This window comes from Morone saxatilis, unplaced genomic scaffold (assembly GCF_004916995.1).
Source record: "Morone saxatilis isolate NCDOM2014 unplaced genomic scaffold, NCSU_SB_2.0 Contig16, whole genome shotgun sequence".
In the NCBI taxonomy this organism is placed as follows: Eukaryota; Metazoa; Chordata; class Actinopteri; family Moronidae; genus Morone; species Morone saxatilis.
The window spans coordinates 5,233,247-5,245,799 of record NW_023339718.1 but is presented as its reverse complement, the minus strand read 5'-3'; the positions used below and the strand labels follow the sequence as shown (position 1 = coordinate 5,245,799).

Here is a 12,553-nt window from a genome sequence, read left to right as displayed (position 1 = left end):
CTAGTTATAATTAACACGAGTATGCTTACAACAGATCTGTTATTCTATTAACGTTTTTACCTGCTGAGTCATCTGAAGTTACAGTTGGATATCTAACCATTTAAATGCTGATTTATACGGTGATGTTATACCTAGGGCTGTTTATGTTCATCCAAATTTTGATTACAGCTGTTATCTATTTAAAACGGAGGTTTGACCAAAAACATGAAATTAAACCGAGTGTTCTGGTACCAGCAACTGAATATTTTAACGGTGTGATACTAAGACCAGGTACATGATTAGTACGGTGGTCTGAATACTCTGTGTCTAATATATTAATACGTGTTATACCCAGGCTGTTATTTTAAACGGGTGTTTATACAGACTGTCAAATTTTAAACGAGTTTTATTACCCGGGCAAGACTTATTAACGGTGTTACAGACTGTATATGAACGGTGTTAATACCGCTGTTATTAACGGTATATTCCACAGACCTGATATTAAGCGGTGTTCTACAGACTGATATACTTACGTGGTTACAGATCTGAATTTATTTTATATCGGTTTTTCAGACTTGTATTAGACGGTGCTGTTATCATATGGGCTCGAATAAATCTTCCCATCAGTGTGGTATACCAGGCGTATTAACGGTGTTTACAGACTGATGTATTAACGGTGTTTACAGACTGATATTAACGGATAGTTTACCGGCTGATAATTAACGGTGTTTTATCATGACATGATATTAACGGTGTTACGAAATTGATATTAAGATCGGATGTTTTACCGCTTGTTTATTATAACGGTGTTTTACAGACTGTTATTTAACGGTGTTTTTCAGACTGTTTATGAATTAACGGGGCTCACCGGTTCCGCTCACCTGCTTTGGGTTTAGTCTCTCCCGGTACCGGGCCTGTGGAGCTGGATCGGGGCGGGACCTTGGTGCTGGAGCTGTTCGGGTTCTTCTCCATGGTTGTACCCGGGCAGGGAGCGCTGCTGCTGGGGCCGAGCGGCGGGCAGAGAGCCGCCGAGCTCTCGGGCATCAAACGGGGACACGGAGCAGGAAAACGGGCGGCAGTGAGTGCGGGTCAGGCGGCGGAGGCCCTGGTTCATTTCTGAGACACACGGAGAACCCATCACGGCGACATGTTGACAGTAAACCAACCGAAGGAGAAAGAAGAGACACGATCAAATGCGTCTCAAACTGTGGAGCCTGCTGGAGGAGAGGACGGCGGCTCGCCACGCGGGGCCAACACCCGCCGAGTTCACGGTTTTAACACGTTAAAGAAAACAACGTGCCCGGTAGAAGCACCGTGATGTTCCCCGGAGCAGGAAAACTTCACCGGTTTGAAGGTTTTTCACCACAAAAACAGATCCGAGACAACGAGCTTGCACTAATGGCGACGGGTCGCCAAGCAAGAACCTGAGGGACCCGGATGTTTCTTCTACCGTTTGCAAATATGATTACCGCCGCTAGGCATTGTGGGAAGTGTAGTTGTGAAGGTACAGGTTGGACTACAGCTCATAAAACTGCTAATTTTACTCTTTTTAAAGCCTCATTTCATAAACTGAGATTTATTTTAAATAATTTAAATTTGGCAGGATGGTTATTAACTCTTTTTCTCTGGTGAGAAACTCCAGAAATCAGTATTCATTATTGCTTTAAACGGACTTTACTGTTGGTTTTTTTTCCTGTTGTCTACCATTAGTCATTCACAAGATATATTTTATATATATATATACATATACAAATACTAACACTGGAGGCTTGTGTATATGTATAATTTTCTACTGTTTGTTGTTTACAAATTTAATTTTGTAAACTACATTGTTCAAAAAAGAGGAATATATATATATATTTACATATTGATATATATTTATGTTTCTTTATATATGTATATATAGATAGAAATGTATATATTCCTCTTTCTTTATATATACATACATATTTTTATATATAAATATATATTTACATATATATTTATATATGTACATCTACATATAGATAAATATATATATTCCTCTTCCTTTATATATGTTCACTTTACTGTATTCCACCAGTCTAGTTCATGTTTGGATCTTGTTGTTCTACATAACTGTGTGCAAAAGTCTATTTTTAGGACACCATGACACATCGATTATCTTGAAAAATAGTGCTTTAATTTGTAAACAAACTACTAATTAGCACAAAAGATAATATAAATACAAAATAAATTCCATAAAACATAAAAACTCTGTTTCCTCATAACTGAACCTTCTCTGTGCTCCAGTAACAGTCGAGTAACAACTGCGGCATTTAAGTGATGAACACATTAGCAACATTAGTTAATTAAAGATGCGACTTCATGTGTCACTTTTATCTTTTAACTGTCTTTTTAACATAGATTAGCCTACTAGTAGCATATTTAAGTACAGGAAAGAAGGAAGTTGAATGAGGCTTTCTCAACTGTGATTGGACCACAGAGCAAAAAGGGTCAACTCAGAGATATTACTTCAATATTCAGTAATTATCTTCTGAGGATCAAACATGTGACCTTACTGACCACCAGCCCAGAGTGTGACAAACATCCCATAATGTGTCCCTCTGTCTCCGTGGAGGATGGATCAGCTGACGTTAACAATATTTCCACAGCTGTCAGTTTCTCCTTTCTCTCAGACGTCTACAGACTGCTGCCCTCTGTTACTGCAGGCGGTGACGTCACTCCTCTTCATCTTCCTCGCTCTCTGATCCATCTTCAAATCCTTCCTGGTTTCCTCCTTTTAGGGAACAGTTCAGAATCTCTCTGCGAATCTGTTCTTCCTCTTCTACATGAAAAAAAAGGGGAAAGGAACGAGTCAAACGTTTGTCAGTTTTGTGCATCTTGTGTTTAATAAACTGCAAAACAAACATTCAGAAATGTTTCAATACTAACTGAAGTATTCTGACAAACTGTGTTGATTTTCAATTTCCAAAGAAAATATATGAACATTGCAGACAGTAACGTTATTATAAATATGATTGTCAGTTNNCAGTGTTTGTCGCTGTTGGCCGACGCTGACTGCAGTTCACCTAACGGCCACTAGTGTTTGCTGTGAACTAAAGTTAAATAAAAGTAACATATAGCACCTTTAATTTGGGGATTTTATGACTGAAGAGTTAAAAAACACAAGTAACTTTAATGTAATTCCTTTACCTTTGTTTTTACATTTAGGGAGCATTCGATGGAGCTGCTGTTTGTTGTATCGTATCAGAAACTTCTGACACGTTCTGATTGTTCCTGGAGGAAACAAATACCTTTAATTAATCTCTGAATGATATTTAAGACTGTTAAAGTGTATGTGTCTGGGTTTTCGTGTGTTTTCTTACCTCCCACATGCAAACAGTTGAGAAAACAGGGGATTTTCTGCCCACAGGCTTCGATACTGGTGATGAAAGGCAACGCAGACCAGAGGAGTCTGTAACACCTTTTGGGGAAACGCAGGAATACTGTTCCAGTGTGAGCGTTCACATATTTCACTGAAGAGAAACAGAGAGACCACAAAGAGCTCAGTCAACACATTATCCTGAAAGCACTGAGAGATCTGTGAGTCCACTATAATATTATCAGCACTAAAGCTCTCCTAATGTATGTCACAAACAGCTTTTATACATTTATACTGGAGTAATGTAATTTACACTGACACATACTGTCTGAGTGGAACAAGTAACTTTATATACTGTTTTATTTCTATTTTATTCTAATTTAAATATTCCTACATATGTTGCATATGTAAGAAGGATTTATATTATACTTTTTACTCAACTACATCTATCAGAAAGCTTTGTTACTACTTGCTCTGTAGATATATAGATATATATGATGCATTGTTATAGATAACATATGATGTTTTTATTTGTTCATATAGCAAAATAAAACAAAAGATAGTTAATGGCTGCAGTTAATAATAAAATAAAATTTAAAAAAGAAGATGAAAATAATAATAAAAAAGCACAAATAAATGACTAAACATAAATCAATGAAAAATAAATACAATTCGGTCATGAAAAATAATATATTTGTATTTCTACAGTTATTTATATATTTTTACATTTATTTATACATTTTACATGTATTTATTTATTTCTGTATTTCTACATTCTCATTTATTTATTAGTATGTTTTTAAATGTATTTATTTCTACATGTATATACTGATTTATTTCTGTATCAGTATGTAAACTGAGTGTGTGGTGCCAACATCAGTCTGAAGCAGGATTGGTCAGAGAGAGACAGGTGACTTTTTACTTGTATTAAATATAATAATAATTATTAAATATATATAATATATAAATAAAATACATGAATGAATGTAGAAATAAAAAACAAAATGTAAAAATACAGAAATATTCATTTTGATGACCAAAATGTATTTATTTATTTTATTTTTTTCCACATGTAGTTATTAACTACGATGGAGTATTAGGGCCATACTAAGAGGAAAAATTACAATAAATGAATACCTAATAATACGTTGTCAGATTAGGATACCCAAAAATACATTAATTATTCTTGATCATTTTCGTCGTTAAATCGTTTTGCTGGCTGAGCCAACAGGCTAACAGTTCTTCATGAATTACGACTTTATTTCTCGCAATATTATGATTTATTTTCGTAATGTTAGGATTTTTTTCCGATGTTACGACTTTTTTCTCAAAATATTATGATTTTTTCTCAAAATATTATGACTTTTTTTCTCGAAATATCATTTGATTTTTTCTCGTAATATTATGACTTTTTTTTCTCGAAATATTATGACTTTTTTTCTCGTAATAATACGAGTTTTTCTCACAATATTTTGACTTTATTTTAGTAATGTTATTTTTTCTCGTAATGTTATGATAAAATTGTAATATATTATAATTTCAAATGTCTCTTAGTCTGGCTCTCATACTCTAAACTAACTTGTGCTTTTGTAATTGTCTTTTATATTAATGAAAATATAACGCGACTGTTTCAGAGAGTTTTTAAACATTATATACGAAGTGAATTAAATAAATAAAGACCTCCTGCAGCGGTTCTTACCGCTGAACCTGATGCTGCAGAGAGCCGCTCCGTAGTCTCCGTGTATCCGGGACACCGCCGCCTTCACCGCCGCTGACACCGCCCGGTCGTCCAGCAGCAGCAGGCGGCTCCGCTCCGACACGTTCACCTCGCACAGTAAATACCTGCCGGCAGAGCGCGGGAACCGTCAGAAACCGGCAGAAACCGACGGTAAACACACATAATGTGACAGGAAAACCACGTTACCTCGACTTCACCCGCACCATCACGGCTCCTTCTTCTTCCGCGGGAACTTCCGTCAACAAACCGAGCAGCTACCGGAGAACTAGCGCCGCTCACCGGACAGTAACGGCGCTGCTGGGTGCGCTTGGCTACAAACACTGCGCAGCACGAATTTATAGTCGCAGTCTATTTATTAACACATCTAGACGGTTTAACGGAAAACAAAAACACTTAATCTTAATATATTAGGAAGATAAAAAAGATAAGATGTTTTATATTTGATAAAAATGTTTAATTTACTGCTAACACGTTAAAGTGACACTAAACACCGAGTTGACGAAGAAAGCGGGAGTTCCCGGGCTGTAAACCGCTCACACCCCTGCGGTAACTATGACAATCGCCACCGCTCTCAGCCAATCACCATCGAGCTTTCCCGTCTCCTGTACGCGTTCTTCCACCATCTTGAACTAAACCCGCAGTGAGTGAAGAAGTCTCTTCCTCTTCTTCCTCCCGGATCGAGAACCAGAACAACTCTTCATCCCCGGTCCCGGTAATGAACGGCTCACGGAACAAACCGGCGCCGACTGTCAGCAGAGCTCACACGGACGCGGACGCCGGCGCGGAGACGACGAACCACCGGGAGCGAAAGAGCGGCGGAGGAATGTTAAAGAAGCTGAAGTCGAGGCGCAGTCAGGCGGATAAATGTCCCGCGGTGACCGAGGACGAGCTCCGGGCTCTGGGGACCGACATCAGCCCGGACCACGTCCTGGGGCTCCGGGCCGTCACCCAGGGTGAGTTATATGTGTTATATAGAAGTTAAACTGAACTAAAGTCGGTTTAAAATAAACACAGCTCGCCTGGTTTTATTTACTCAAAGATAAATGTGGTTAAATGTCGATTTTTTGGATTAATAAGTCCGTTAAATGTAGTTAAAATACTGATTAATTGTGTTAAATTTGTCTTTTTTCAGTTTGTTTTGCATTAGGATGAACCCAGGGGCGTAGCAAGGAGTTTGAGCCCCTGTAAGGGTTATTATCAGCCCCCTCCAGTGTGAAACATTGAGGAAATATAATATAAAAACAGTCAAAAGTCAGCTTTATTTGTTAAATCTGTTATACATACACGACATACAGCGCAGAGGAAATTTCAGTCCTCTAAATAACACTTAAAGTATACAAAAAACATACATAAACAGTGCACACTTCTAACTGAGTGGATAGAAAAGACAGAAATAAACAGACAACAGTGAATTTACAGGATATAATCTTCATTAATATGTTTTTATTAGCGTTTAATCACCTGAATATGAGTATAATTATGTTTTAGTGACATTACAATGAGCTGTTTTTATTTAGAAGGAGCCACCAAACCAAACATTACGAGCTTTTGTGTTTTATTGCAGCCACTGTAGTTCTCATTCAAATACAGACGCGAGCGGTATTCAGTCAGTTGCAATCTGCACTGCTAGACGCCACTAAATCCTCCACACTGCTCCTTTAAAACCTGTTTTTAAAAAGTCTAAATCAATAATATTCTGAATTAAACACATTTTTCTGAGCTGATGTTTAAAATAACAACCAGGCAGATATTTGTGTAGTTATTTATTCGGCCTTTAGTGCTGAGAAACTAATAAATCTACACAGATAAGCTGCTTTGTTTTATTTCTCACTGATATCTGTAAATCTTATTTACCAATAGATTGATGTCAGTAAACAAGGTGAATATCAGCAGATACTGATCTTCTGTTGCTATAATAATAATAATATCATTTATCTATGTGACCAGTTTCCGACAGAGGATGTAGCTCAAAGTTATTTACACGAGTGAAGAGACTATAAATAAATAAAACAACAAATAAAAGAGTCGTGCCAAGAACAATCGAGTTTGTGAAGGTTAAAAACAGGAAGTGAAAAGGAGAATAAGAACAACACAATGTGTCGGAGATAAGAACAAAGCGAAGGGAAGTGTTTCTTACGAGTGTGTGAATACGAAGCAGCAGAGAGGGAAACGTAATGTAACGAGATAACGTGTTAATGAAGCTGTTTGTCTGCGTCCACCTCACAGATTCTCTCGAGGTCGATAAGATGCTGCAGAGAGGCCGAACACGTTCTTTCTCTCTTTCTGTTCCCTGAATATTACCGCCCCCCTCCACCCCGGCCGCTCACTGCCCCTTCAACCCCTCTGAGTCATGAGTCGGCTCGATAATGCCCCCCATTGTTTCTGCTCTGTTCCTCGGAGCAGACGACAATGGGGCTGCTTCCCTCCTCCCTCACTGCGCGGTGGCGAGCGGCTCCAGGCGTTACTCACCGCCGCGGCAGAAAGCAGACACTGAAACTCTAGTTGCTCGTGGAGTCCGATCTCAGGTCTCCGAGCTCCGGAGTATCTCGTGACTTTTCCTCGTTTATCGGTGAATCTGATGAGTTCTTACGGATTCACCTGCTGGTTGTTTGTGTCACATTTCAGACTATCTGTGCAAACCCGAGGACAACATCTACAACATCGACTTCACACGCTTTAAAATCAGAGATCTGGAAACGGGAACGGTGCTGTTCGAGATCGCCAAACCTCCCAACAGCGGTGAGTAGACGGGTCGACTGCAGCCACGCCTCCTCCACACTGTGTGACAAACAGCTGCCCTGGTCTGAGTTTATTCCTTTGTTTCAGTGAAAATTAAAGTTGTGACGCAGAAATGATAATTCACACACTAATTGTGACTCACATGTGTCAAAGTAATCACAATATGATGTTTTTAACACATCGTGCAGCTCTAGCCGAGAGGAAAAGGGATCTCAGAGGACCTCGGGGAGACTGTAGTAACCACACTTTAGTCTGGGGAACCTAAAAAACATGAATTCACAAACCTTTGAGCAGCACTGAGTGTAAATAAATACCCACAGACGCTGTGGCTCCAGTTTGAGCTGGTTAAAATGATTAATAGAGATCGTATTCAGGGTTGAATGAATCAACTGTTGATCAATATATTAAAGTAATCTTCTTTAAGTTTGTAATCAATATAATAACTCATCTCCTCAATGAAACAAACGTATATGTGACACAAAATGTCTCGTATGTCGACAATAACAGAAAACACAATGTGTGTAACTATAAATATAAGAACGGAGATGCTTTATTCCACCTTTAGTCTCTTTTCTAACGACTGACACTTCTACAGCTCACTATAATCTGTCCTGTGGGTGTTTCCTGCGTCAGGTGCTGTGGACGGTGAAGAGGACGGAGCAGACGTGGACACCAGTGCGGGACGCTTTGTGCGCTATCAGTTCACTCCGGCCTTCCTAAAGCTGTGTACAGTCGGAGCGACGTGAGTAAACGGAGCGACGAGCTGCAGACGAGAGACTCATAATCCTTTCTGTTCGTCCTTTTAAGAGTCAGCCTGTTTGTTTGAATGTCTCCTCTCTCTCTGAACCGCAGTGTGGAGTTCACGGTGGGCGACCGGCCCATCAACAGCTTCCGTATGATAGAGAGGCATTACTTCCAGGGACGCCTGCTCAAGAACTTTGACTTTGACTTTGGTTTTTGCATCCCCAACAGCCGCAACACATGTGAACACATTTACGAGTTCCCACAGCTTCCAGAGGAGCTCAGTAAGTTCTGCTCTGTTTGAATCCGCCGCCGCCGCCGCTGACGAGCTGTTTCCACCTATTAATCCACATCTTCCTTCTTCCCTTCCAGTTCGCCAGATGGTGGCGCACCCTTACGAGACCAGATCAGACAGTTTCTACTTTGTGGACAACAAACTCATCATGCACAACAAGGCGGACTACGCCTACAACGGCGGTCTGTAACAGCTGAAGGGAAGAATGTGTGCAATACTTCCCAGAGGATTCATTTCCTGGATTACAGCCATCCAGAAGCTTCTTCCTGGGGGGGGGGGCGGACAGAAGTTATTCCTACCAGCGTTCTTTCAGAATCAGCCGGAGGCACGTTGCCTTCGTGTGGAACCCGGATCATCCATCCAGGACTCACGAGCTACCGTTCCTGGGCCTCGACGAACGTCTGTAAACTGACGAGGTCACGTTACTGTCCGGACACGTTTGCCTTAAAGTTTATTGCCGTCTCTGCTGGAAAGGGACACGGACCTCGCAAGACTGATGTTAGTTATTGACTTTACTTAAGTATGTAGACGAATCGGTTGAACGTTTGTTTGGAACTTCTTTCTGCAGTTGACTCTTTTCGTGTTTCCGTTGTGGACAGCGAGCGTTAACCCAGATGTTTTACAGTAATTGTTAGTTAGAGACGTCATGTAGCGCTAATTTGAGTTTCATTTCTTTAAATATCAGTCAGTTATGAATCATCTCTTAAAGTCCAGTGGTAGGATTTAGTGGCATCTAGAGAGTTGCATGCAACTCCTTCGCTTCACCCTCCACTTCCAAACCTGAGGGAGAAACAGCGTCAGTGTCCTACAGTTCAACACGTTTTATGTTTAGACAGTAAAATTGTTATGTTTAGGAAAGTTTGGGGTAAAATAGACAGTTTCACAACTTTTTGGGCGCCTGACCAATCCGAGTCCTTGAAGGCAGTGGGATCAATAATAGATAAAAACAGCTCGTTCTAAGGTAACAGTTCCCATATTCAGGTGATTACACACTAATGAAAACACACCTATGAATATTCCATTAATGTCTGACAATAGATCCTCCTCAGTGTTACACACTGGACCTTGGAGTCAACCTTAGATTATAATATTTAGACATTTAAAGCAACATTATGTAAGATTTGTGATTTGTTTGTGATTTGTTGCCTCCAGTTGTCCCACGCTGGTAAATATGGCGAGTCTTTGCTAACAGCCAAACATCAGTCGGCTGTCGACTGGGAATCGAACTTCCTCTACACTCTGGGATACGTAGCAGCAGAGTTTCTGGACCTTCTGCTCTCTTCATCCACTCTTAATCACGGTTGTTTAATCCTTCGAGGTCTTCCTGGTTTAGACGGCCCGACTGCCGCTCTGCGCTCAGGTTCTACCGATAAAAGTACCACAGTAGCTCAAAACAGGGCGACAGCGAGGGTTTCTTTTATTAATGGAGGCTGTTTTCAGGACTTTACTGGTGGTTTTGCGCAGATAGTCCACCTTTAATACGTTAAATTTAGATACAGGGGCAATTAAACTTGGCTTTTAAGTTACGTAACTGTCAGAAATCTACATTTTACAGTCTGTTTTCCTTGTCGGACTTCACAGTTCACTTAACATTATTGTCATTGTCGATCCTTATCTCAATTAATTGATTAGCTGTTCAAAAAATGTCAGAAAAATCTTGATCACTGTTTCCCAAAGCCCGAAGTGACGTCCACAACTCAAAGATATTCAGTTTACTAAGAATTAAAAAATGACAGAATTAAGTCGGTGTCACTTAAAATTACGAAAACTACTCGATCAGTTTATTTAAGTTAAATTAACTCTGGTTATTAATTAATATCTGGTTTCACAGTGTAAAAAAACAGCTGGCACACAATTTATAATCAATAACAACCCTCCAATAAAACCCAGTTCTTACAGACACTTTATATATTATTATATCCGCTGTGATCGGTCGGATCAATTCCTTTTCATTTTCACATTGTAGAGAAATGAATAGAAATCAGCGGCGACCTGAAGGAACTTTTAACTTTTATGTAATTTGCATTGAAATCATGTAAAACGACAGAAACAGTCTTTACTGCACATTAACCTGGATTCAACGTGCCTTAAACCCAACGTTCATTCAGTCTGTTCATCCACCTGTAGGACAAACACCTGTTCACTCTCTCGCTCTGTAGCCCGTTAACGACCCGTTAACGACCCGTAATGAACACTGTTACAGTATCAGAGGTTGTTCAGTTATAATCTGGTGGTATAAACGCTTTGCACAAAAGAAAACAAGAACATATTCTGTAAACTGTTGATTGGACTCTTTTCATATTGGCTGATTTTACAAAATGTTCATGTTGATTTATTGTAAATAAAAATGTCTCATTGAAAAACCTTCTGCTCATTATTTCAGTACATTATTATTTTCTGTTCATGTTAACTGGATGTTAAACATAGGCAGTAATCGGAGTATTTAACCTCTCCATGACCTTATTATGTTATATATTGTTTTATGAATGTAAATTTACACGTTATCACTTCCTGCTGATGTTCTTGAACGCACACAATGTTGGAGAGCAAACTGAATGTCTTTGATATGACATGAATATGGCGTCATTAGGGCCCGAGCAGTAACACTGCGAAGGTGCAATCGATGCAAACATGTCAAATACAGGCAAACAAGGCAACTAGATAAAAGCTATTTCATCTGACGAGCTAGCCTTATTTTAACAACTTTATATAAATGTGTGGACTCTTTCAGAAACTTAATATATAACTTAATAATATGCAATTATATTTTTATAATGATCATTTGAATAATTAAAAATGCAAATGTTCATACATTACCAGGTTCAAAACTCTAATAATAACAATATATATTAATAATATATAAATATGTGTTTCGTACGGAAGTGTATTGCATTCACTTGAAAATTTATTTTTTGGTTTGTTGTTCAGAGTAATTTATTTGTTCTGTTTTTCTGAATAATTTTTTTCTGATTTTCTGAAAGCATTTGAAACAATAGACACATTCATTCCTTTATTGAGAGCTTGATTTAACTCCTACATTGGCTTGAGAGAGTGGATTTTAGTTTCAGTCAAGTTTTTTTACTGGTTGATTCTGGGTTTAAGACACGTGGCGGAGATAGTCCTGTCTTAAGTCACATAGATGCATCGATTAGTCGATTCAGCTCTCCTGTCATCCTTAATTGGCACCCCGTTGTGGCTAGCGTAGGTTTGCAAGGGGCAGTGGGGGCCCATGTATGCTTTCTGGCCAGGGAGTCACCATAGGTCCCTATGGGAGCTCACTGCAGGTTGGAGGTTCTCCCGGGGGAGCTTCGAAGTATCTCCATAATTTCAGAAAAAAGAAAAATACTCGGAAACAACAGGAAGAAAATGGAGTCCCGAAAAATTCAGAGCGTATTGCCAATTACATTTTCTAAAAAAAAAAAAATATTTTGGTAATTAATATTTTACTGTTTTTCTGACTAATTTTTTTTCCTGTTTTTTACGACTAATTTTTTTTCTGGGAATTTTATCGAGATACTTCGAACTCCCGCGGAGGAACCTTTCCAACCTGGGAGGGAAACATGCTTATGTTCCAGGCCAGCATCTGCAATGGGCTTTCCTTCTGCAACAACCGCAAAGGTCCTCACGCGTGCCCTGCGTAGAGTCCGGAAACTGAATGATAATATTATCTAAAACTTGAGTTGAACTATTACAAGCCCGCCCTTATATTTGGTTTCCG

At 39.2% G+C, this 12,553-nt stretch overlaps 3 protein-coding genes across 3 annotated transcripts in view; 1 reads left to right on the top strand and 2 right to left on the bottom strand.

Annotated features, from left to right (window-relative positions):
- Window positions 1-1,445, bottom strand: part of rnf10 (ring finger protein 10) — a gene marked incomplete in the record, with an annotated part of 5,714 nt that extends 4,269 nt beyond the window's left edge. The window contains 1 exon segment of the mRNA XM_035658462.1: window positions 861-1,445. Coding sequence (XP_035514355.1) covers window positions 861-1,023 — 163 coding nt within the window.
- A 661-nt stretch (window positions 1,446-2,106) lies between these two features.
- Window positions 2,107-5,357, bottom strand: pop5 (POP5 homolog, ribonuclease P/MRP subunit). The gene is made up of 5 exons (XM_035658527.1): window positions 5,247-5,357; window positions 5,022-5,164; window positions 3,327-3,476; window positions 3,154-3,237; window positions 2,107-2,785 (listed from the first exon to the last, which is right to left on the bottom strand). Exons 1-5 carry the CDS (start codon window positions 5,264-5,266, stop codon window positions 2,679-2,681), a joined length of 504 nt encoding a protein of 167 aa, XP_035514420.1. The 5' UTR covers window positions 5,267-5,357; the 3' UTR covers window positions 2,107-2,678.
- Window positions 5,358-5,667: 310 nt separating this feature from the next.
- On the top strand, window positions 5,668-9,182 carry unc119.1 (unc-119 homolog 1). The gene is made up of 5 exons (XM_035659160.1): window positions 5,668-6,013; window positions 7,686-7,799; window positions 8,433-8,541; window positions 8,652-8,824; window positions 8,913-9,182. The coding sequence occupies exons 1-5, from the start codon at window positions 5,776-5,778 to the stop codon at window positions 9,023-9,025; spliced, it is 747 nt and encodes a 248-aa protein (XP_035515053.1). The 5' UTR covers window positions 5,668-5,775; the 3' UTR covers window positions 9,026-9,182.
- The last annotated feature ends 3,371 nt before the right edge of the window (window positions 9,183-12,553 follow it).

Coding starts and splice junctions, on each gene's coding strand:
- pop5 (XM_035658527.1), bottom strand. CDS start 5,266: ATGGTGCGGGTGAAGTCGAG. Junction 3,477..5,021: donor CTGCAGCATCAGGTTCAGCG/GTAAGAACCGCT, acceptor GTTTCTCTTCAG/TGAAATATGTGAACGCTCAC. Junction 3,238..3,326: donor CAACTGTTTGCATGTGGGAG/GTAAGAAAACAC, acceptor TGTTTCCTCCAG/GAACAATCAGAACGTGTCAG.
- unc119.1 (XM_035659160.1), top strand. CDS start 5,776: ATGAACGGCTCACGGAACAAACCGGCGCCGACTGTCAGCAGAGCTCAC. Junction 7,800..8,432: donor CGCCAAACCTCCCAACAGCG/GTGAGTAGACGG, acceptor TTCCTGCGTCAG/GTGCTGTGGACGGTGAAGAG. Junction 8,542..8,651: donor CTGTGTACAGTCGGAGCGAC/GTGAGTAAACGG, acceptor TCTGAACCGCAG/TGTGGAGTTCACGGTGGGCG.